General features: G+C 46.3%; 1 protein-coding gene across 3 annotated transcripts in view; it reads right to left on the bottom strand.

Moving 5' to 3' along the window:
* Positions 1–25,943, bottom strand: part of LOC142311508 (signal transducer and activator of transcription 5B) — a 274,739-nt gene that overhangs the window by 58,828 nt on the left and 189,968 nt on the right. For all 3 annotated transcript variants that reach the window (XM_075350010.1, XM_075350009.1, XM_075350011.1), the window contains 2 exons: positions 6,576–6,712; positions 3,872–4,028 (listed from right to left, as the gene is read on the bottom strand). In XM_075350010.1, the coding sequence (XP_075206125.1) occupies positions 3,872–4,028; positions 6,576–6,703 (285 nt within the window). In that variant the 5' untranslated portion in view covers positions 6,704–6,712. The remainder of the gene's footprint in view (positions 1–3,871; positions 4,029–6,575; positions 6,713–25,943) is intronic.

Raw genomic sequence — 25,943 nt, 5'->3', positions numbered from 1 at the left:
TAGTTGGCGTAGCGAACATTAGCGCTACGCCAGCTTCACATGCACTCACCTGCCCTCAGACGTCGCTCTGGTCGGCGAACCGCCTCCTTATTAAGGGGGCGGGTCGTGCGGCGTCATAGCGACGTCACATGGCAGGCAGCCAATAGAAGCGGAGGGGCGGAGATGAGCGGGACGTAAACATCCCGCCCACCTCCTTCCTTCCGCATAGCTGGCGTGAGCCGCAGGTAGGAGATGTTCCTCGCTCCTGTGGCTTCACACACAGAGTTGTGTGATGCCGCTGGAACAAGGAACAACATGGTAACATCGGTCATTTCCAAATTATGGAAATGACCGACGCTACACCGATGATACGATTACACACTACGATATCGCCTGCGACGCCGGATGTGCGTCACTTTCAATTTGACCCCACCGACATCGCACCTGCGATGTCGTAGTGTGCAAAGTGCCCCTAACACACCACCAAAAAACTAACACTGGGTATAGGAAATGTAAATGGTAATAAGTATCCACAATGATGTATGGATGGTATTGTCTATGCTTAACACAAACGCCTACAAAAGATGGGCAACCATTGCAAATCAAATCCACTAAAAATATATGTTTTATTGATATTGAAGATTAAAAAAATCAGAGATTAAAAAGGAGTCACATGATGGATGGTATGAACGCAAACAAGAACAAGGTCATGATCATTTTCGTCTTTCTCATTGAACGATTGCTTAAAGCCACAAAGTAAAACAAATAAATACAAAAAAACATGTGCGAGGTGATGAAAAATAATCAATCCAATAAAGTGCATGTGCAAAATATAAAGAAAAATCATAGCCAGGAGGAAAGCTATCATGTATGAGAACATTAATAGTTAATTAAAGTGCAATATGTAATACTGAAAGTGATGAAACTAGAATCAGGGTGAAGCTTAAAAAACACCCATAATTGCCCTCTGGAATAGAGTCAGCCCCACAAAAGTATTGCAATTACACGTTTTGTTATACATGTTTTTTTCCTTTGTGTGTATTGGACCACCACAGAAAAAAAAAAAAAAATTGGCACCTTTCCAACACTGTGGGCAAACAATTTTGTTTCAAGCATATGATGCTCGTTCAAGCGTACCCATGGCAAGTGATAGGTGTGGGCAATATGAAAATCACACCTGAAACCACATAAAAGGAAAAGTTGACTCAATCTTTGCATTGCGTGTGTGTGTACCAAACTAAGCATGGAGAACAGAAAGAGAAGAGTACGTCAGAACAAAATTGTAAAATATCAGCAATTTCAAGATAACAAATCCATCTCCAGCGATCTTGATGTTCCTTTGGCCAATTTCCCTGGCCATAGAAAGCAGAGAAAAATTGATACAATGTTGCACTATAGCAGGGGTCAGGAACCTTTTTGGCTAAGAGAGCCGTAAACGCCACATATTTTGAAATATAATTCCGCGAGAGCCGTACAATATGTTTAAAGGGCCATTGACAGATCAATCGCTCCAATGTTCACTTAGTACAGCAAGGAATGCTCCTCCCTGCTGTATAAAGCCACAACTGGACTGAAACAATGGTAATTAGCAGTAAAAAAAATCAAATAAATAACTTACATTGTGAACTTGCGATGCATGACATCAGTCCAGCAGTCTGGCTTCTTCTTTTTCCTGCGCATGACTGGAAGCTGGCATTCTTCCCACCTGATGTTGAGAGAATGCCAGCTTTGAGGCATTCGCAGAAGAAAGAAGCTGGAATATTGGACATGTCACACAACGCATTGTCAGTTATGTCAATTATCTATTTTATTATTTTACAGCGAATTATTGTTTAGGTCCAGCGGTGGCTTAGTGCAGCAGAGAGGAACACTCCTTTGTGTACTAAGTGACCGCTGGAGCAATTGTATCTGTCAGTGGCCCAGACACCCTGCTTCCCATACAGCCTGCACCCCCCATATCACACACACACACACTGCTCCCCATACAGCCTGCACCCCCCATATCCCACACACACACACTGCTTCCCATACAGCCTGCACCCCCCCAGATCTCACACACTACACCCCCATATGTCACATACCCTGCTTCCCATACAGCCTGCACCCCCCCATATCACACACACTACACCCCCATATCTCTCACACCCTGCTTCCCATACAGCCTGCACCCCCCATATCACACACACACACTGCTCCCCATACAGCCTGCACCCCCCATATCCCACACACACACTGCTCCCCATACAGCCTGCACCCCCCATATCACACACACACACTGCTTCCCATACAGCCTGCACCCCCCAGATCTCACACACTACACCCCCATATGTCACATACCCTGCTTCCCATACAGCCTGCACACCCCCCATATCACACACACACTGCTCCCCATACAGCCTGCACCCCCCATATCCCACACACACACTGCTCCCCATACAGCCTGCACCCCCCATATCCCACACACACACTGCTCCCCATACAGCCTGCACCCCCCATATCACACACACACACTGCTCCCCATACAGCCTGCACCCCCCATATCCCACACACACACTGCTTCCCATACAGCCTGCACCCCCCATATCCCACACACACACTGCTTCCCATACAGCCTGCACCCCCCAGATCTCACACACTACACCCCCATATGTCACATACCCTGCTTCCCATACAGCCTGCACCCCCCATATCACACACACTACACCCCCATATGTCACACACCCTGCCCACATATCTCACCCTGCCTGTACCCCAACTTACCCCTCTCAAACACTCTGCACCCCTTCACATCCTTCTGTCAGTCTGCAGCCCTCATATGCCCCTCACCCTGCAGCCCCCCTCACCCTCATGTCCCCTCTTTTCTTATTACCAGTCATGTGTCCAAATCTCCTTCAGGATTCAGTTCTCTTGCTTTCTGCCCGGCATCCTGTGTCTCCTCCCACACAGTCACATGGGCGTGACGTCATCGCAGGTCCTGCAGGATGGAGATTCCGTCTGCTGTGCAGGTCAGGACTAGCACACCTGCAGCTCAGACATGGCTGGTGGCCTCTCCAGGTCAGGGGCCCCTCTACTGACACTGGGCTCCCCTGACTCACAGTTCGGCCACTACACAGCAGCACTACACATAGACGCAGAGCGGCTGCCGGGCCCCTATGTGTACTAGTGCCGCTGTGTAGTGGCCGGCCTGTGAGTCAGGGGAGCCCAGTGTCAGTAGAGGGGCGGCTCACTCGTTCCCCCGCTGATCCGGTCTCCTCGGCGCATCGTCCATTGCTGTCGCTCGCTGACCTCTCAGCAGGCGCGCAGTGATGACGTCACCGCGCTCGCTGCAGAGCTGTCAGAAGAACGCCGACAGTCACAGCGGGGAGAATGATAAGAGAGAGAGCGCGCCGCTCACTCTCTCATCATTGCTCTCAATTGTGCTGGCGCCGGCCCTGATCCTTCCCATAGACAGGTAGGAGCCCTGTCTGCGAGCCAGATACGGCCATCAAAAGAGCCATATCTGGCTCGCGAGCCATAGGTTCCTGACCCCTGCACTATAGGATAGTCTGGAAAGTGGACAAGCTGTAATACACTGCTGATTCATCCCCTAGAGCACATGCCGAAACTGGGCTCCCACAATAAAAAAACATTTCCTACAACATTGTAATGCAACTGTGGTAATACTCAGAATGTGAAGTTCAAAGAATGAGGAGAGGATTTCAGCTCCAGAATCTGAGAAATTATTAATGCTGCACTGGATTCAAATACCTGCTGTAAAGGATGAACATGTAGAATATAAAACTCAATATTTTTTCAAAAATCATTAAGAATATTTATACCGATTATCTCTATACATCAACTTTAGTTCTGCGGATACACAGATTATATAAATAATTGTCATTTCTCAACCTACCTTGAACTGTGTTGCATAATGGCCAAGTTTAATCTTTAGCAAGAACCCGTCCTCGCCTACTTGATGCTCAGCTTTCTTCTGCAGCTCCTGCACCAGTCCCTCCAGCAGCTGTGTGGCTTTCATACTATCCTGTGGGTTTTCTGGGTCCACAGAGTCCCTGTAAAAAAATTTGTATTATTCATTTTGTTGCCTTTATATGCTTATTATACTCTGATCACACAACTTAAGCTCGGTTTCTCAACCTGGCCATTTACATGCATGCTCAATTTGGTTGAGCATGCATGTGTTCTCAAAGGGGTGAGCACACACCAGTAGTGGCAGCTTATTTCACCTGAGAACAAAAGGATCAGGTGTTGGGCTTCATTCACACGTCCGCATAAAACACACACGTGTTTCACAGTCTGTCGTGTATTTGCATGTGTGTGTGCGTGTTTCACCTGTGCTGTCTGTGTGCTGTGTGACATCTGCATAGCACACAGATAACAGGAGCCGATATACTTACCTATCCCCAGCGGCTGCTGTCTACGGAGCTGCTATTACTTCCGGGTCCGCGCTGACTGCAGTGAATATGCAATGAGCGGGCCCAAAAGCAACAGCAGAGCAAGAGACAAGTATAAAAATTCTTTATTTTTATGGACCCATGTTTTCTCTGGTACGTGTCACACTGATGTCACACGGATCACATCAGTAAGTGGACCATGGGACACCTATGCTGCCAGCAGAATATGTACATGTCGTGTGCGTGGAGCACATGGACACTCGTGTGCTCCACATGAACACACGGTCCTTGTGAAGACACATGTGTGCGCAGACCCTTTGATTTTAATGGGATACGTGCGTCCATGTCTCCGGTAAGTATGTAAACGAAAGTCACACCTACCGGAGACACGGATGTGTGAAGGAGGCCTTAAAGATACACTACAGTTCAAAAGGTTTAGGTTCACCCAGACAATTTTGTCTTTTCCATGAAAGAAAAAAAAAAAAAAAAAAATCACTTCTCAAATGAGCTGCATAATGAATAGAAAATATAGTCTAGACATTGAAGAGGTTAGAAATAATGATTTTAATGTGAAATAATTTTCTCCTTCAAACTTTGCTTTTGTCACAGAATGCTCCTTTGCAGCAATTCCAGCTTTGCAGACCTTTGGCATTCTAGCTGTTAATTTGCGGAGGTAATCTGGACATATTTCACCCCATGCTTCCTCCCTCAAACAAGTTGGATTGGCTTGATGGTCGCTTTTTGCGTACCATACGGTCAAGCTGCTCCCATAACAGCTCAATAAGGTTGAGATCTGGTGATTGGGCTGGCCACTCCATTATACAGTAGATAGAATACCAGCTGCCTGCTTCTTCCCTAAATAGTTCATGCATAATTTGGAGGTATGCTTTGGGTTATTGTCCTGTTGTAGGATGAAATTGGCTCCAATCAAGCGCTGTCCACAGGGTATGGTATGGCGTTGAACAATGGAGTGATAGCCTTCCTTATTCAAAATCCCTTTTACCTTGTACAAAACTCCCAGTTTACCAGCAGCAAACCAACCCCAGACCATCACATTACCTCAACCATGCTTGACAGATGGTGGCACTCTTCAAACATCTTTTCAGTTGTTCTGCGTCTCACAAATGTTGTTCTGTGTGATCCAAGCACCTCAAACCTTGATTCGTCTGTCCATAACACTTTTTTCCAATCTTACTCTGTCCAATGTCTGTGTTCTTTTGCCCATATTAATCTTTTCTTTTTATCAGTCAGTTTCAGATATAGCTTTTTCTTTGCCACCCTGCCTTGAAGGCCAGCATCCCGGAGTCGCCTCTTCACTGTAGACGTTGACACTGGCATTTTGCGGGTACTATTTAATGAAGCTGCCAGTTGAGGACCTGTGATGCGTCAATTTCTCAAACTAGAGACTCTAATGTACTCGTCTTGTTGCTCAGTTGTGCAGTGGGGCCTCCCACTTCTCTTTCTACTCTGGTTAGAGCCTGTTTGTGCTCTCCTCTGAAGGGAGTAGTACACACCATTGTAGGAAAGCTTCAGTTTCTTAGCAATTTCTCGCATGGAATATCCTTCATTTCTAAAAACAAGAATGGATTGTCGAGCTTCACATGAAAGTTCTCTTTTTCTGGCTATTTTGAGAGTTTAATGGATCCAACAAATGTAATGCTCCAGATTCTCAACTAGCTCAAAGGAAGGTCAGTTTTATAGCTTCTCTAATCAGCAAAACTGTTCTCAACTGTGCTAACATACTTACACAAGGGTCTTCAAGGGATTTGTAAACATCGATTAGCCTTCTAACAAAGTTATCAAACACAATGAACAATATGATCAATTGGATGGGGTCATTCAAAAGTACTAAACAATGCTTGGTCCTTAAGGGGTTAAGCAGGGTTTGACTTGTGGTGCACACTCTAATCACAGCTTGTCCTCTTATGGTGGACAGGTCTAAGTCCGCTATAACCTGGGCTTTCTCCATGACGGCAGACCACGTTCATACAAAAAAAAAAAACCAAAAAAAAACCCCAACATGTATGCAAGACATTATATGTAAATGAATATATATTTTTTTATTTATTTATATAATAGAAACACACACTAGATAGATAGATAGATATTTGAGCCAAACCAAGTGAGTTTGACTTTATGTTCTTCAGCCTATGAGGGAAACTAAAGTCACAGAGTCCGCAGACTGGCAGGATATTCGAAACATACCACGACTGTGCTTCTATCCAATGTGATAGGTAATGTCGTACTTCGATAGGAAAATGTTGTCCATACAGAGCCTGCATCTGACGTAGGGCATCGCCCTGGAGCTGCTGTGCCTGGATCCACACTGCCATGGTGACCACCTGCAGGGCATGGAGAAAAAGATTATACAACTATTTATCCGGAGCAGACCACAAAAGGAAGACTAAAATTGATAAATAAGTCAGAAGATAGAAAATCACTAGCATAAAAAAAGTCAAAATACAAAAATGTGACAAGATCCGTCAAACAGGCAATGCCTAATGAAATTAAGTGTTTGCACACTACTTCAAGGATATTCACCAGGACACATACAATAAATGGAGGCCGCTGACCATAGGTAATCAAACTAAATAAAAAATAAAGTATACTTTTATTCCACTTTACTTAGAGAGGAAAGTGGTCAATGAATAGTATGAGCGGGGTTAGGCAGCATGCATCAATTACAGTACCAATAGAGCTGCAGCAAAGTAGTGACTTTAACAAAACTTCAGCATGGTGCTCAGCAGCTTATCCATTGCTGGAATCAGGGTCTCTGTCCCCATTTTATGCTGCACTCGATTAGGAACCATAAACCAGATGGCACATTCCCTCTAGGACTCATGCAGATGACCAGATTTTTGATTCGAGTGCGATCCAACAAAACATTGGATGACACGAGGACAAAAGTTATTTTACGGGGCCGTGCACATGTTAAACTTTTTTGCAAAAAAATTGCAGCATGCACGATTTGTATTTATAAATTGGATCGCAGTTGGCCATGCAAGTCAGATCCATGGAATAAAATTCAACCGCACTCCTATGACATCAGAGTGCTGTCTGATCTTTATGGACTGAAAGAATGGAGACATTGTTATTTCCCATATTCTCCATATCTGAGAAAATAGTCTCAAACTCTGATCAGCGTGTGATTAGCATAAGTGGATCGATTTTTTGGATGAGACACAATACGGTTCTATGACTCTAACCTAAAGGGTTCTTTACACACTGCGACATCGCTAGCGATAGCTAGCAATGTCGTGTGCGATAGCACCCGCCCCATCATTCGTGCGACATTTGGGGATTGCTGCCGTAGCGAACATTATCGCTACGGCAGCGCCACACGCACATACCTTTTCAGTGACGTCGCTGTGACCGCCGAACAATCCCTCCTTCAAGAGGGAGGTGCGGTCGGCGTCATAGCGACGTCACTGCGGCGTCACTAAGCAGCCGCCCAATATCAGAGGAGGGGCGGAGATGAGCGGCCGGAACATGCCGCCCACCTCCTTCCTTCCTCATTGCGGGCGACAGCAGGTAAGGAGATGTTCGTTGTTCCTGCGGTGTCACACATAGCGATGAGTGACGCCGCAGGAACGACGAACAACCAGCGGCATGCACCACCAACGATATTATGAAAAGGAGCGACGTGTCAACGATCTAGGTTTTTTGTCGTTTTTGTGATCGTTGCTCCTTGGTGTCACACGCTGCGATGTCGGTAATGGCGCCGGATGTGCGTCACTAACGACGTGACCCCCGATGATATATCGTTAGCGATGTCGCAGCTGTGCATGAACCTAAGTGATCAATTCATTTGTAGCCTTGGCGTATAAATATCAGTCTCCTGGCAAATGAGAAATGATAGCGCTCATAGAGCTCATTGTTGGGCACCGTTCCACTTACAGCACGAATACGAATACTTTTAGGGCCATTGATAAGAACATTTAGAGAGGACCTCTCACCAGGTCAAGAGTGCCCACTGTGTGCTAATATTCCCTCTGCTCACTGGATATTCATATTTTTGTTTTTCTAAATCCACCGTATGTCCTCAGACATATGGGCCTTTTTATCTACTGCTAATTTCTTTGGCTGCCTTTACACAGGGGTGTTCCTCACATGGAGATAATGGAGAGTAGCCCACTGCCCCAGAGGATCCTGTGAGTCACACCTACTTTAATACCATAAAATTTGCACTTAAAGGGAACCTGTCACCTAAAATATGCGTTCTGATTATCAGCAGATGCATGTGTGCCCTAATTACACCTTCCTACCCATCCCTGTGTTATAAAATTGTATAATATGAAAGTAATAAAAAAAAAAACGTTTTATTACCTTTATATTTTTTATGTAAATAGCAGGGAATATGGTCACAGCGGTGGCACCTTGCCCTGCATACTTTCTGTGGTAACACGCCCCTGTGGGCGTGATACCATGGAGCCACATGAGCAACGTCACCGTCGCTCATTCTATTCTGCGTGCATTGTGGCAGGCTTCGTTTCTGGGTGTTCACGCGCCAGATTCAGACGCGCAGTGCGCATGTGAAAATGACAAGGAGAACCCGGAAGAGAAGCCTGCCACAATAGTAAGTTAAACGCGCGCAGGATAGAATGAGCGACGGTGACGTTGCTCATGTGACTCCATGGTATCAAGCCCACAGGGACGTGATACCACGGAAAGTATGCAGGGCAAGGCGCCGCCCCGTGACCATATTCCCTGCTATTTACATAGGAAATATGAAATATGAAAGGAAATAATAGGAAATATGAAGGTAATAAAACGTTTTTTATTACTTTCATATTATACAATTTTATAACACTGATGGGTAGGGAGCTGTAATTAGGGCACACATGCGTCTGCTAATAGGTCAGAACGCATATTTTAGGTGACAGGTTCCCTTTAAAGAGGTGGGTCACTTCTCTGTTAGGGAAGGCTTTTTCTAAATACCTTGTTCAGCCAATTATGCCTCTGAGTGGCACCATTGCGGTCCGCTCATCCCCATGGAGTGACCCCCAGGGCTCTGTGGCCTCTGTAATCCGGTGATGTTCCATCAATGTCCAGTTACCCCGAAATCACTGAGCCTGGCCCCAGTCTTCCTGAGTGACTGGGCTTTGGGCAGTGTTTCGACGCTCATCACAGCCCAGCATCGCGCCTGTTTGCGACGCTGTGCAGCAAAGGAAAGAGAGTGCGACATGCTAGGCTGTGATGACTGGTGGAACACTGCCCAAAGCCCAGTCACTCAGCAAGACTGGGGCCGGGCTCTGTGATATCAGGTCAACAGAAAGTTGACGTGACCTCACCAGATCTCAGAGGTCACGGAGCCCGGGGGTCACTTCATGGGGATGGACGGACCACAATGGCGGCTCAGAGGCAGAATTGACTTTACAAGGTATTTAGAAAAAGCCTTCCCTATCAGTTTTACAGGGATGTGGCCACTATTGCAGAGTAGTGAACCAGCCCTTTTATTAAAGGCCCATATCTCTGAAGCCATAGGTCGAATTTAAAAACAAACCAAAAAAACCCAAATTGAATACTCAAGGGAATAGCAGAAATAAAATAAGATCGAAAGCAGAACCCTATTAGGCCCTGTGCGCACCTACCGGTTTTTCCCGCGGATTTCCTGTGGTTTTGCTGCATGTTTCGCTGCAGAAAATGTTCATAACATCTCTGCAGTGAATCACCAGCAAAACCTATGGAAAAATAATGCTGTGTGCACTATGCAGAATTTGACAGCTGCATGTTTTGCTGTGGGATTCCCGCAGCAAAAACAATTGCATGTCACTTCTTTTCCGCACGTCGCTGCGGGATTTCACTCCATTGACTGCCATGTAATCGTGAAATCCCGCAGGGAATAACGCAGGCAGCAAATTCTGTGCGGTTCATTGCGTTTTCCTGTGTTATTCCCTCCGGTATTTCACGGTTTACCTGCGGTAATGTACATCGCTGCCTGCAGTTTGCAGGGAAGTGATGTCATTATGCCAGGAAGAGGAAGCGGAGCAGAGAGTAAACACACACATCACAGACACACACAGACATCACAGACACAGACATAGAACACGGACACAGACACATAGAATACACATAGAAAGCAAACGGAAATATAGAAAACAAAACATGTGGGCTCCGCTGTATTTTTACCTTCCAGCCGAGGTAAGCACACAGCGGCGGCCCGGTATTATCAGGCTGGGGAGGGCGAGAATATCAGCCGCAGCTGCCCCGGGACTGTCGCATGCATTATGCGACAGTCCCGAAGTGTCCCCAGCTCTCCTTGTTGCCGTGATGCGGTGGCAATCAAGGTAATGTAAGGAGGTAATGGCGGCGGATCGCCGCCACTAAGTCCAGGCTTGATCATGGCAGCGTCTATGAGACAGCTGACATGATCAACCCGTAAAGTGAAAAAACACACACACCGAAAAATCCTTTATTTTTAAATAAAACAAAAAAGCTCCTGGTTCACCATTTTATTAACCCCCCCGAAACACACAGCTCCGGCGTAATCCAAGTCCTGCGATGCTTGCATCCAGCCACGACTGACACTGACACAGCGCTGAATGCAGCCTCGCAGCGAGACAGCAGAGGTAACCACAGGGCATTTCCCACGGCCGGTAATGTGAACACACTGCCGACCGTGAGAAATGCAGAGTGTGCTCACAGGGACTCTACCTATCCCTCTATTTATTCTTCTGTCTATTTCTCTATCTCAGAATGAAATGACTTTTTTTTTCAATGTGCTTTATTGCATTGAATGCAATAAAGCACATGTACCAACCCGCATGCGGCAAAACCACGGCAATACCGCGGTAAAACCGCAGCAAACCGCATGCAGTTTTCAGGTGCGGTTTGCCGCGGGTTTTTTCCCGCGGGTGCGGTAATCTTTCAATGCCTGCGGAATTTTCTTGAGAAAATTCCATTTTCCAGTGCGCACAAAGCCTTAACCTGGTGACAGGTCCTCTTTAATGGTTGGGGACTATATGGTCGTCATCAGGGCTCACAATCTAATCTTACATAAACTTCAGAGCAAATCAATGAACCTACTAAGGCTGGAGTAAAGAAATTAAGGCCTTCAAAATAAAATGACACAAACAGAACAAGCAAATTTAACACATTGTCCAGATTAACTTAATCCCAATGACTTGGTGCAATAAAGAACTAAGATCTATAGGATTGAGGCTCTGCTCACAGGCCTTTCAGTGCGGAGATTAGGAGCCTCCGTCAGCAGTATTGGCATATTTTGATGGAAAGAATGGCATATAAAAAAAAAAAAAAAAAAGATTTGCGCAACAGTCCGAAATGGATCCTGTCATGTTGGAAATAGTAGGTTATCTCCAGGCTGCATGCTGTAGAGCAGCAGGTGCTGATCAGATTGATATACCTTTTTAATGGGAAAGGTTTCAGTAAAACTTGCATTTTGATCATTGAGATCCCTGGTGTTTCAGTAAATATGAGTCCAGTAGGCAGTCCTACTCGGTGATTGGCTGTTTTCTATGTATGATTAAGCGTGCACACAGCCTGCTTTCACTAATAGGACAGCCCACTTGACTACTATACATACAAATCCTTACACATACAAAAAGTGCAAGTCATACTGAATATTTTCCAACAAACCTATATATCATTCTGCTCAGCTTGTCAATCTCTATACCATGCTGTCCACAGATCAGACTACATGTACTAAGAGTCAGGTTCCCTTTAAGTTGTTACCCAAAATGTGTTTATCTAGTGAAATTTGACAAGTAATGACAGACTGTTGTAGACTAAAATATCAATCAGTTCTTAGTCTACAAAAAAGCTTTCCTAAAAGAGTTTGCAGAATAGTCCTTTGACTGGAGTCACTGAGCATGTATGGGCAGGTGCAAAGACTAATGGCCAGTATGGATGAAAGCATATCTGGCTGCATGTGTTTAATGTCCGCTCACCAGACGATTGCTTGTGCAACTATCAACCTCCTTTTATCTGATGTCTATGGCCACTTTTAGACAAAGAAAATGCCATGGTTCACATAGCGAATCAAAAGCTTACGACTTCATTCAGACATCAGTTTTTCATTTTTTGACAGATATAACAAGTAGCCATTACAGTTTATGTGGCTCTCGATGTGTGTGGAAAAAAAGGAGACTTGCCTGTTTTTGATCTGATGTATGGATCAAAATCACCCCTATACAAGTATATGGAAATCACGCGTGTCACATGGTGTTTGGCTCTAAACTCACTGAGTGTCATGACGGCATCAGACACTGTTCAGGCTACAGATTGACAGCCCACACTATGCTTTCTTTGGTGTTTATGAGTTGCACAGGCAGGCTCGGGCATCGACCAGCTGTGTGCTTATTAATGATCAGACTAGCACAAGTTAATTTCTGCTAGCCTGCTGGTTACATTTTGGATCACATGTTGCAGGAGAACTATCACAGTTTCTACCCACCTTTTTAAGTTGGAGGAACCTGTCTTGCCATGCCAACTATAGCTTTTGCTAAACCAGTCCATGTGCTCTTGTGTTCCGTTAACTGGCGATTTACTATGTGTTGCTTGGTGTGCTGTGTAATGCCTCCTGTTGTCTGGTTATTTCCTCCCTGCTCTTTATTTTCTACCTTATCATTTGTTGTCCGATTACTCTGCGTGAACTTGCAGAATGATAGAGTTTTGGTTTCCCCAGTTTGTCCATTTCTGTGAGTTCAACCACTCCTGTCCCGATCCTCCCCTGGGGTGGAGGAGAGCAGGTATTAGATCAGGGCTGGCCAGGAGCAGTGCAAGGAAGGTGGCCCAGACATCGTTACCATTAGGCTATGTGCGCACGTGTGCGCTCTGCACCGCACCTAAAAGGTGCGCTTCAGAGCGCAGCTGAAAAGCTCCGTTCTGAAGAGCATGGTGCCGGCAGATTCGTGCGCTCTGCATGCTGCCTCTCCCTATAGACAGCATGCAAACCGCACGGAAGAAGTGACATGTCACTTAGAACGCGATTTGGGCAGCAGCCGAATCGCTGCGTTCTAATATGCCACGTGCGCACGGCTCCTGCACAATCTCCATAGACTGTGCAGGGGACGCAGGACGCATGCAGTTACGCTGCGCTGCAGATCACAGCGTAACTGCATGTAATACGCACACGTGCGCACATAGCCTTAGACGTATCTATGGGAGCAGTGACAGCTAGGGCCTCATAGCCTGAGGGCCAGTCTAGAAGCCCCAGTCCTCTGTTATAACCTCACATTCCGTGAAAGTGCGCTATCCATTTTTTCACACTGCAATAGGTAGGACAAGCTTTGCATTTTTCTTTTCTTTTAAACGTGAGAAAATTGCTGATATAAGGCCTAAGACACACGGCGAGAAAAACGGTGCGAGTGGAGTGCGATAAAACATCACATTCCACTCGGACCAATTTTACCCTGTGTGCCCTAATCGGACAGAGAAAACAATCGCAGCATGCTGTGGGTGTAATACGAGACTCTGTCTCTTGCACCCATTCAAGTGTATGGGGCGATAGAAAAAAAAAAAAAAAAAAAAAAAAAAAAAAATCGCACTGCACTCGCAGTACACCGGTGTACCGAGAGTGCAGTGCGAGAATGTCAATAGCAAACTACGGAGGAGAGAGGGAGAGAAATCCCTCCCTCCACTCCGCAGCGCTGGCCCAACCCCACAGATGAGGTCAACACTCGCACAGTTGGACCTCAGTCGCAGGGACACTTGTATGACACTCGGCTCTGCTGTACTGCCAGCATGAGACGAGTGTCATGTGAAGATCGCACTAGTACCCCATGTGGCCCCGGCCTAACAACTGATCACATTGACCCAACAGTGATAATCTGATCCAAAACAAACAGTTTTTCTATTTTGCTTGTGAGAAAAATCACCAACACCTAAATAAGGCCTAAAAGGTGGACAACCCCTTTACAGCTCTGAAGACCAATGCCAAAAATCAGAGTATGTAAAATGTACAAATATCAGTCAATTCTGGAGACAAAAAGGTTAACATATCGATTTCGACACATGGCTGCTGCCGGAAGAGCAATTTCAGCCGGAATTCTTGTTATGCGACTCTTCTAATACAGGAGGGAGTAAAGGATAAAGAGAAACAGGGAGATGGACTACAGATACAGAGAAGCCTTGATATAAAAAGGTCAGATTCACTTAAAGAAAGAAAAAAACCCTCAGGTCAACAATGGTAGAACCTTGAGCTGCTATAAATGTAAAAGAAATAGAAAGATAAATGTAGAATTTAACGACTGGTCCATGTGTGGGCATTTTTAATCATTAGTAAATCTTGGCTGCTACTTTTGCACATTAATCTCTGATGGCTCTATTTACCGATCTTTGAAGGTGAGGAGGTAGAGACCTGGGGAAGCGGGTTCCTCTTATTTACAGGACATGGTTAATTTGTCAGTATTTATAAAGTGAATATATATCTATTAAAAAAAATCTTTATTATTTAAAAAATATTTTAAATCTATAGAAAACAGGCACAACTTGTTCCAATGAAATTGGATTATTCTTTACGAAACAGAAGATGTTCTAAAATGTATCTGGTGTATGATGCTGAGAGATGGCAGACAATCTACTCCCACATCTCAGGAGTCCTAGACATCGGGTCTTGGCCTTCTTGTGGTGTGCCGTCTGCACTGACATTTCTATGCTGAAAACAAACAAAACCGTCCACCAAAGGCCAACAGCAAAAAGAGCAATTGGTTTAACTACTGGCCTTTTATAAGAAACAAATACCGGGGGAAACCTTTACCAAGATCAAAGGTGAAGTGCCTACCTTTCAATATGTGCAACTCACTTACTGTACAATGGATTGTGTACAGATGTTAGTCTTTATAACCAGCCCCTGAGGTCTGCAGGTGGAGTACTTAAAGTGCTTTGCGAAAGTATTCACTCCCTTGACATTTTTTATGTTTTTGCTACCTCAACCTGGAATTTTCATTTTTTTTATGGTTTACATCAGTTCATGTAAATAACATGCCTACAACTGTGAACATTTGGTTTTCTTTTCATTGTGAAGCAAACAAATAGGACAAAATAACTGAAAATATCCGTGTGCATAACTATAAACCCCCCCCCCCCCCATACAGTCTGTACTTTGTAGAAGGTCCTCTTGCGGCAATTACAGTTGCAAGTTGCATTGGATAAGTCTCTATAAGCTTTTCACATCTTGCTCCTGGGATTGTTGCCCATTCCTCAAGGCAAAACTGCTCCAGATGATTCAAGTTAAGCTAGAGTCACAGTTACATGTGACTCACACGAGGAGCCGGAAGGCGGCTCTCCTGACCGGAGCGTGTCAGCTGCATTGTGGTACATGAAGCCGACATGCTCCTGAGAGAAGAGGCACCGGCCAGTCCAGGTGATTCGATGCTCGAGCGAGTGACACGCAGTGAGAGCCACATTCATCTCTATAAAAAGGTCATCAGCCACATCCAGCTCCCAACCCGCTTACAATAGTGGCACCCATAAGCTCCATTACCAGTATAAAGACAGCCAAAGCTTTTCCACAGAAATCCCACCAAGGCAGTATACATAAGATTCAGGAGTTCCTACTTTATCCCATTCAGATTTGCTCTTCTATGTTAGGCTACTTACAAATGTCACCATGTAGAGACCTGCTGTTCATAGCGGTTTGCCAGCCCAGGTGCTTATGCACCAAGCTGGAAGAAAGCCACGAGCCACACATCACAGATTCGCGAGCCACATGTAACTCCAGAGCATCAGGTTGGGGACTTCTGAGTAATTATATTATATATCTATCTATCGCTATCTATCGCTATCTATCGCTATCTATCGCTATCTATCGCTATCTATCGCTATCTATCTATAGCTATCTATCTATAGCTATCTATCTATCTATCTATCTATAGCTATCTATAGCTATCTATCTATCTATCTATAGCTATCTATCTATCTATCTATAGCTATCTATCTATAGCTATCTATCTATCTATCTATAGCTATCTATCTATCTATCTATAGCTATCTATCTATCTATCTATAGCTATCTATCTATCTATAGCTATCTATCTATCTATCTATATATATATATATAGTGATAACACGCTCGGGGATCGCCTTTGCTGGGTTTAAAGGGCACGTATTCACCTCAGGCAGACAGCCGAATTCAAGGTGTAACTGACGCTTGGTCAGGTTTATTGCAGTGAAGCATAAACAAAAGAAAAAACACCAACAAAATAAATCCTTGCCTGTCCGGCGCTAACTATACACGGTGATATCCTAACTACAGACTGGAGGGCTTCTCCCTTCCAGCTAAACCATACAGACATCGAGCACTGCTCCCACTCACAAGTGTCTCCTACACAGACAGGCTAAGGCTACTTTCACACATCTGGTTTGAGCCCTGCGGCTCAATCCGGCTGTGAAAACTATGCAACGGATGCGGCGAAAACACTGCATCCTTTGCATAAGTTTTTACATGCGGCCCGTCCGTTTTTTTCCGGTTGCGGCACGCTACTGAGCATGCGCAGTGGAAGAAACCGCATGCGGCGGCCGGATGCGTTTTTTACGCATCGCGCCGCATCCGGCGTCCATAGGCATGCATTGAAAAATGCGCCGCAGCGGATGCGGCGCGGTTTTTTTGCCGGAGCAAAAAACGTTGCAGGCAACGTTCCATTCAGCCGCGGCATCCGCTAAATCTGCCGCATGCGGCAAAAACCGGACCGAACGCAAGCCCCTGCGGCACAATACAGCACTAATCTAAGTCTATGCAAAAAAAACCCCGCAACCGGCGGCAAAAAAAACGGTTGCGGTTTTTCTGCAGAGCGCCGTATTGTGCCGCAGAGCAAAAACCGGATGTGTGAAAGTAGCCTTACTGTGTTGCCCAGAAGGAGACCCTCCCCCAACTTCTCAGACTCTTTTTACATCAGTCCTTCACCTCCCATTAATCCATTAGCAGCCAGGTGATCCTGACCAGGCTAAGTCACATAGGACCGATACCGGGGTGATATATATCTGCCCTCATCCACTAATCCCACATGAGTCTCTCTATCTCTCTCTATATCTATCTATATATCTATCTATTGCCTTATTCTGACTGTCTGCCTGTCTGTCTTGCTCAAAATGACGTCATTACAGCGACAACCGTCGCCACAGCGCGTGCGCTAAAGAGCCTGCGACCCATCGCTCAGCTAAGTGAACAGCACGAACTACGGCGCGACAGGACAACGTCCGACACCTTTCCCCACACCCGCACGGAGCCCCGACTCCCAGGTGTCTGCTGCACTCCCGGAAGCCGAGACATATCCTTGCGTTGCTGGGATCGTGCCGGGAGCCGGCGTACGCTGGTAACCATGGTACACATCGGGTAACTAAGCAAAGCGCTTTGCATAGTTACCCGATTGTGTACCATGGTTACCAGCGTAACTTGTCTCCACCCCCCCTCCGCATGTATACACTGAACACACACACACACACACACACACACACGAATAGTCACCTGTCCCCAGGCATGCAGTCCCCGGCACTGACGTCCTCAGCACCATGGCCCCGCTCAGCTCCACCTCCCCCGCACTCCGTTCCCCGCATGTATACACTGAACACACACCCGGCACTACTGCACCCACCATCCCCGCACACATGCAGGCACTACCGCACCCATCATCATCACCGCACACACAAGCACTACCGCTCCTATCATCATCACTGCACACACTGCGGCACTACTGCACCCATCATCCCCGCACACACCCCGGCACTACCGCACTCATCATCCCTGCACACACGCAAGCACTACCTGAGTGAAGTATCCGGTGAAAGCGCAGCTCACTTCAGTTGCTGCGTGGAGCTGATACAGAGCTGTCGTGTTCTACGGCGCTCCCTGTCAGCTTCATGTAGCAGAGCTAAAAGCGTCAAGTGGATTACTTCGGACCTGGATGGGTGTTTGGGGATTAATAAAGTGGTAAATGAGGGGTTTTGTTTGTCTTTTACTCCAAATAAAGGATTTTTCGTTGTGTGTGTTTATTTACTTTCACTTACAGGTTAATCATGGAAGATATCTCTGGGAGACGCCTGCCATGATTAACCTAGGACTTTGTGGCAGGCGTCTCCTTATTACCCAGATTGCCACCGCACCGGGGCAATTCGGGATGAGCCGGGTAGAGACCCGGGACTGTCGTATCTAATGGATGCGGCAATTCCGGGCGGCGGCTGGCTGATATTGTTAGGCTGGGGAGCTCCCAATAACGTGACGCTCCCCATCCTGACAATACCAGCCTTAAGCTGTGTGACTTTAACTTTTCTGGTATCAAAATTGGGAGGGAGGGGGGGGGGGGAGAAGAGAGGGGAAAGGGGGGAGGGGAAGAAGAGAGGGAGAAGGGGGGGGGAGAAGAGAGGGGAAAGGGGGGGGGGGGAAGAAGAGAGGGGAAGGGGGGGGGAAGAAGCGAGGGGAAAGGGGGGGGAAGAAGAGAGGGGAAAGGGGGGGAAAGAAGCGAGGGGAAAGGGGGGGGGAAGAAGCGAGGGGAAAGGGGGGGGGAGAAGCGAGGGGAAAGGGGGGGGGGAGAAGCGAGGGGAAAGGGGGGGGGGGGAGAAGAGAGGGGAAAGGGGAGAGGGGGGGGAGAAGAGAGGGGAAAGGGGGGGGGAGAAGAGAGGGGAAAGGGGGGGGGAATAGAGGGGAAAGGGGAAAGGGGAAAGGGGGGGGAATAAGAGAGGGGAAAGGGGAAAGGGGGGGGGAATAAGAGAGGGGAAAGGGGAAAGGGGGGGAATAAGAGGGGAAAGGGGGGGGGGATAAGAGGGGAAAGGGGGGGGAATAAGAGAGGGGAAAGGGGGGGGAAATAAGAGGGGAAAGGGGGGGAAGGGGGGAGAGAGGGGAAAGGCGGGGGGGAAGGGGGGGAAGAGAGGGGAAAGGGGGGCAGGAAAGGGGGGGCAGAGGAAAGGGGGGGGAGAGGAAAGGGAGGGGGAGAGGAAAGGGGGGGAGGAAAGGGGGGGAGAGGAGAGGGAGGGAGGAAGGGGGGAGAGGGAGGGAGGGAGGGGGACGGAGGGAGGGAGGTAGGGAGGGGGGAGAGAGGGAGGGAGGGAGGGGGGAGAGAGGGAGGGAGGGAGGGGGGGAGAGAGGGAGGGAGGGAGGGAGGGAGAGAGGGAGGGGGGAGAGAGGGAGGGAGGGAGGGGGGAGAGAGGGAGGGAGGGAGGGGGGAGAGAGGGAGGGAGGGAGGGGGGAGAGAGGGAGGGAGGGAGGGGGGAGAGAGGGAGGGAGGGAGGGGGGAGAGAGGGAGGGAGGGAGGGGGGAGAGAGGGAGGGAGGGAGGGGGGAGAGAGGGAGGGAGGGAGGGGGGAGAGAGGGAGGGAGGGAGGGGGGAGAGAGGGAGGGAGGGAGGGGGGAGAGAGGGAGGGAGGGAGGGGGGAGAGAGGGAGGGAGGGAGGGGGGAGAGAGGGAGGGAGGGGGGAGAGAGGGAGGGAGGGAGGGGGGAGAGAGGGAGGGAGGGGGGAGAGAGGGAGGGAGGGAGGGGGGAGAGAGGGAGGGAGGGGGGGAGAGAGGGAGGGAGGGGGGAGAGAGGGAGGGAGGGGGGAGAGAGGGAGGGAGGGGGGAGAGAGGGAGGGAGGGGGGAGAGAGGGAGGGAGGGGGGAGAGAGGGAGGGAGGGGGGAGAGAGGGAGGGAGGGGGGAGAGAGGGAGGGAGGGGGAGAGAGGGAGGGAGGGGGAGAGAGGGAGGGAGGGGGAGAGAGGGAGGGAGGGGAGGGGGAGAGAGGGAGGGAGGGAGGGAGGGGGAGAGAGGGAGGGAGGGGGAGAGAGGGAGGGAGGGAGGGGGAGAGAGGGAGGGGGAGGAAGGGAGGGGGAGAGAGGGAGGGGGAGGAAGGGAGGGGGGAGAGAGGGAGGGGGGGGGGAGGGAGGGGGGGGAGAGATCAGGAGTGATTTTAAAAGATTTAGATCGTTCTGCTGGACATGCTGAGCATGCGCAGTAGAACGTGACAGGATCAGTCAGCAGACTCCGCCGCTTAGTGCATTGCGGCTGAATCCACCCCTATAGACAATTAGACACCGTGGTGGATTCTAACAGAACCCGTCAAGGTGCGATATTTTAACGACCCAAAAAACGCTACATGCAGCGTTCCCTCCGCCCGACACTGCGTCCTCCAGCGGATGCAACGCAGACACTTGCGTTACAGTGCGTCGTCAATACAAGTCTATGGAGAATAGCGCAGTGAGTTAACGGACTGCGCTATTCTCCATAGCAGCGGATTGCGCTGAACGCAAGTGTGAAAGTGCCCGAACGAACACACACACACACACACACACCTGGATATTTACCTGTCCCCAGCCATGCAGTCCCTGGCACAGACGTCCTCAGCGTCATGGCCCCGCTTGGCTCCACCCACCCCGTACTCTGCCTCCGCACACATTACCCCGCAGGATGGGGTCACATGTCAGGATGGTGGCTGCACCACGATGGGGGCACATACCAGTATTGGGCCGCATCACAGCATCAGCATATTTGTACTTAAGTTTACACTGTTCATGGCCTTCTTTCATTACAAGCCATGGACACCATTAAACATTAGACTCATCTATTAAAACTGTTCCTTCTGTTGTTTGTCATTTTAAAACCAATAAACAATTATAAGAATCCTAAATTAAACCTAACCCATCCAGTCCATGCATTACCTTATTATTCAATCTGCTAACCTCCATACACATGCTAGACTACCCGATACGTTAGAATCCTTCTAGTGTAACTTATAAGTAGAGTGTAACCCAACATACCAACTACAGTGATTACTTCATGCCAACTTCATCTACTACATATCATCATACACCACGCACAGGAAAATCTATCCACGCCAGGGCTAAATACCCCCAAATGTGTCACCAAGTGATCCCATTATGCAGCATACCAGTCAATAAAATGAGAAGGAGGGATGATAATGGTGACAGTAGGCAATGGTATGTCTTCTCTATAGCCCTTCCACTTACCACAGTCTAGCCATCAAGTGACCGTCTAAGGTTAGCAGCAGCTGTCAGAGAGCGAGCGGGCAGTCTGAAAGCACCAAGCCCCTTCTGCTCATCACTAGGATGCCATTTTCAGTTGCTATGGAAACTAGTACTTAACCTGTCCTGCCTACTGGTACATTGGGAGGACTAATGGGGCTATGTATTAAGCCTAGACGCTGGGAAAGACAACTGCATAGTCAGTCTACTGCCTACACGCAGCAAACTACTTACGGGTGAAGAAGACGGCATGAGAGTAAGTGAAGAGGTTTGAGACGTGAGGCAATGAAGGTTACATGGGTAATTGGTAAAAATAGAGCATAGCTTATATATATTAAAAAAAAAAACAAAAAACAAAAACAGTAGCCAAGAAGCCCTGAAGAAAAACACGATTTCAGGGATTTATAACAGTGCCAAAATCAGGTGCTGTGAAGCAGCAGGGCTAAACCACAGCAACGGCGAGGCCTTAAGATTTTTGGAACCACATGGGCGGTGTTGGATGTGAACCAAGTACTCACAATTGTTAAACTGTATTCAGAGCCAGGACCTCGGGCCATGTATGCAAATCAGAGAGCTAATTAGAAAAGCCAAGCCGTCCCAGGCAAAAAACATGAACTGGTTAGCCCAGGCAGATTCAGACTATTCACAGAGCACGCATTACTACACAACAAGGAGAAGCCGAAAATCATCCGAAGGTGTCCTTGGATTAGATAGAAACACAAACCAAAATGAAAAATAACAGCCACAATGTACCAGAGGCTCTCGGGCCCTAATAAAAAAATGAATAAGGGCCAATAATCAGCGTGCTAAATCACAAATCCTGAGCTACTGGTACCCATGCTTCAGTGTTTGATCATGGTGAACTCTCCTCTGGATGTAATCACTAGCTCATCAATTTAATGGATTATTGGACTGGCTGTCCGAGAGCGAGACACTCATCGATGAGCAACAGATACGATCCTAGATGGACAAGCAAGAAGACCGCATGAGGGAGGCAGTGTATATACGGCAGCTATATACTCAGCACCTCAAAGAACAATTCGCAGGCACATACAACAGGCCAGATATCATGGCCTCAGGCGATAAGCCTAAAACATTAAGGTGTCTGCTCCAAACCCGGGGGCACCTGCCCAGGTGTCAGTAATGGACTCGGCTACTGTTTTCTAATTAGGGATACATGATTGGATTTAAAGTGGATCTATCACCACATTTCACAATACAGACTGAAGACATTATTTAATAATCTCAGACCTGATTTAATTGGTGCAGTTACTTTGAAAATCCATGTCAGAATGGCTGTAGAAACCTTCCCTGCCAAATAATAAAATCATCATTTATGAGTGCAGATTTAGCAGGCTTAAACAGCCAATGTGACGTGGATCTAAATACATCGGGGCTAAGATGAAGCTGGTGTACTTACTCTGAAAGTCCTTGTCATAATGGTTGTATAATCCTGAAATTAAGAATGTTATTAGGCAGAGGTTAAAAAAAAAAAAAAAAAGATTTTTCATTTTTAAAGTAAGCACACTAAACTCATCAGTAATAGATATATGTATTTTTTATCCTAAAATTTGGTGACAGATCTTGCATCAAGGCACTCTACACACATTTATGTCAAGGTACCCCACTGATACGCTAATATGGTAGGTAGCAAAATAAGTAAATTCACAGCCTCCCGTCCTTATCTGATGGTGGGGACTCTAGCAATCATCTGTTAATGTTGTAGAATCCTTTCCCTACACTTGTTCTAATGTATAGACAAGAGGTCGTACAGACCTCCTCCGGTAATAGAAGCCCCTACATTCTTTTCATATACCTCAATGTACTCATACAGACAGCACATACTCCAAACTAAATGCACAGCTCTACCTCGGATGTACGGCTTCACACAATACATGGACACGTGGCACGGTAATGGCAATTATTCCTTTAAATAGAAAAGAGACTGGGATCAGATGCCAAATATAGTATAAATCTGTCATTAATCCTAGTAATCTCTCACAGATCAGTTCCAGGTCACTATCACTGCTGCAATTATAACAAGTTAAGCAGAGTTTTGCCACTAGAGGGCACTATTTCATTGAAAAGAAAAAAAAAGTGGCACTGACTTAGCAAAGACTGCATTAAATGTAATAACTACAAATATATAGACGGTTTTATAGGAATAATGCTCAAGATCAAGGTGTGTCGTATAAAAATCTTTATTAGACATTAGTCATGTCAGACTCTGTTACGGTCTTCCCTTAAAAAGATACTCTTATGATCTATAGGATAGCAGGAGATTTATCCAAAAGGGAATCCCCTCCTTACCCCAAAGCCATATACTAAATAAAATCTATTATAAATTTATCATACATCTACACACACACATACACATATATATATATATATATATATACACATATATATATATACACAGTTAGGTCCAGAAATATTTGGACAGTGACAATTTTCGCGAGTTGGGCTCTGCATGCCACCACATTGGATTTGAAATGAAACCTCTACAACAGAATTCAAGTGCAGATTGTAACAATTAATTTGAAGGTTTGAACAAAAATATCTGATAGAAATTGTAGGAATTGTACACATTTCTTTACAAACACTCCACATTTTAGGAGGTCAAAAGTAATTGGACAAATAAACCAAACCCAAACAAAATATTTTTATTTTCAATATTTTGTTGCGAATCCTTTGGAGGCAATCACTGCCTTAAGTCTGGAACCCATGGACATCACCAAATGCTGGGTTTCCTCCTTCTTAATGCTTTGCCAGGCCTTTACAGCCGCAGCCTTCAGGTCTTGCTTGTTTGTGGGTCTTTCCGACTTAAGTCTGGATTTGAACAAGTGAAATGCATGCTCAATTGGGTTAAGATCTGGTGATTGACTTGGCCATTGCAGAATGTTCCACTTTTTTGCACTCATGAACTCCTGGGTAGCTTTGGCTGTATGCTTGGGGTCATTGTCCATCTGTACTATGAAGCGCCGTCCGATCAACTTTGCGGCATTTGGCTGAATCTGGGCTGAAAGTATATCCCGGTACACTTCAGAATTCATCCGGCTACTCTTGTCTGCTGTTATGTCATCAATAAACACAAGTGACCCAGTGCCATTGAAAGCCATGCATGCCCATGCCATCACGTTGCCTCCACCATGTTTTACCGAGGATGTGGTGTGCCTTGGATCATGTGCTGTTCCCTTTCTTCTCCAAACTTTTTTCTTCCCATCATTCTGGTACAGGTTGATCTTTGTCTCATCTGTCCATAGAATACTTTTCCAGAACTGAGCTGGCTTCATGAGGTGTTTTTCAGCAAATTTAACTCTGGCCTGTCTATTTTTGGAATTGATGAATGGTTTGCATCTAGATGTGAACCCTTTGTATTTACTTCCATGGAGTCTTCTCTTTACTGTTGACTTAGAGACAGATACACCTACTTCACTGAGAGTGTTCTGGACTTCAGTTGATGTTGTGAACGGGTTCTTCTTCACCAAAGAAAGTATGCGGCGATCATCCACCACTGTTGTCACCCGTGGACGCCCAGGCCTTTTTGAGCTCCCAAGCTCACTAGTCAATTCCTTTTTTCTCAGAATGTACCCGACTGTTGATTTTGCTACTCCAAGCATGTTTGCTATCTTTCTGATGGATTTTTTTCTTTTTTTTCAGCCTCAGGATGTTCTGCTTCACCTCAATTGAGAGTTCCTTAGACCGCATGTTGTCTGGTCACAGCAACAGCTTCCAAATGCAAAACCACACACCTGTAATCAACCCCAGACCTTTTAACTACTTCATTGATTACAGGTTAACGAGGGAGACGCCTTCAGAGTTAATTGCAGCCCTTAGAGTCCCTTGTCCAATTACTTTTGGTCCCTTGAAAAAGAGGAGGCTATGCATTAGAGAGCTATGATTCCTAAACCCTTTCTCCGATTTGGATGTGAAAACTCTCATATTGCAGCTGGGAGTGTGCACTTTCAGCCCATATTATATATATAATTGTATTTCTGAACATGTTTTTGTAAACAGCTAAAATAACAAAACTTGTGTCACTGTCCAAATATTTCTGGACCTAACTAATATATATATATATATATATATATATATATATATATATATATATACATATATATATATATATATATATATATATACATACACACACACACACATATATATATATATACATACACACATACATATATACACATACATATATACATACATACATATATACATACAAGTAAAATATATCTTTGTACCGTGTTAGCCAGTAGAGATAAAAAAAAATTGTTTAAAAGAACTGAGTCCTCAGTGGTTGATACCTTTTAATGGCTAACTGAAAAGATGGTAATAATTGCAAGCTTTCGAGACTACTCAGGTCTCATCAGGCATGGTATAACACAAAATCTGAAGAGTCACATATTTATACACAACAGGTCTTAGAATAGTGCAGTAAAAATAAAAAACAAAAAAAAAAACAAGTTATATAAAACAGAACTCTCACTATGGCAGGGGGGGGGGGCAAACTGTTGTGGCCATAAATTTTGCTGCAGTTCAGTGTGAAAGTTTTATTGTCCTTTGATAAGGGTCTGATCCGGGCTGTGACACGCTCGGATGGTCAGAGGAGCACATCTTTTAATTGATGTAAAAAGACATGAATCCATGAGACACATTCATTC

The sequence above is a fragment of the Anomaloglossus baeobatrachus genome, chromosome 5 (genome assembly GCF_048569485.1).
Source record: "Anomaloglossus baeobatrachus isolate aAnoBae1 chromosome 5, aAnoBae1.hap1, whole genome shotgun sequence".
NCBI classification, from domain to species: domain Eukaryota; kingdom Metazoa; phylum Chordata; class Amphibia; order Anura; family Aromobatidae; genus Anomaloglossus; species Anomaloglossus baeobatrachus.
Note: the sequence above shows the minus strand (reverse complement) of the source record. Positions and strands in the feature narration are given on the sequence as shown.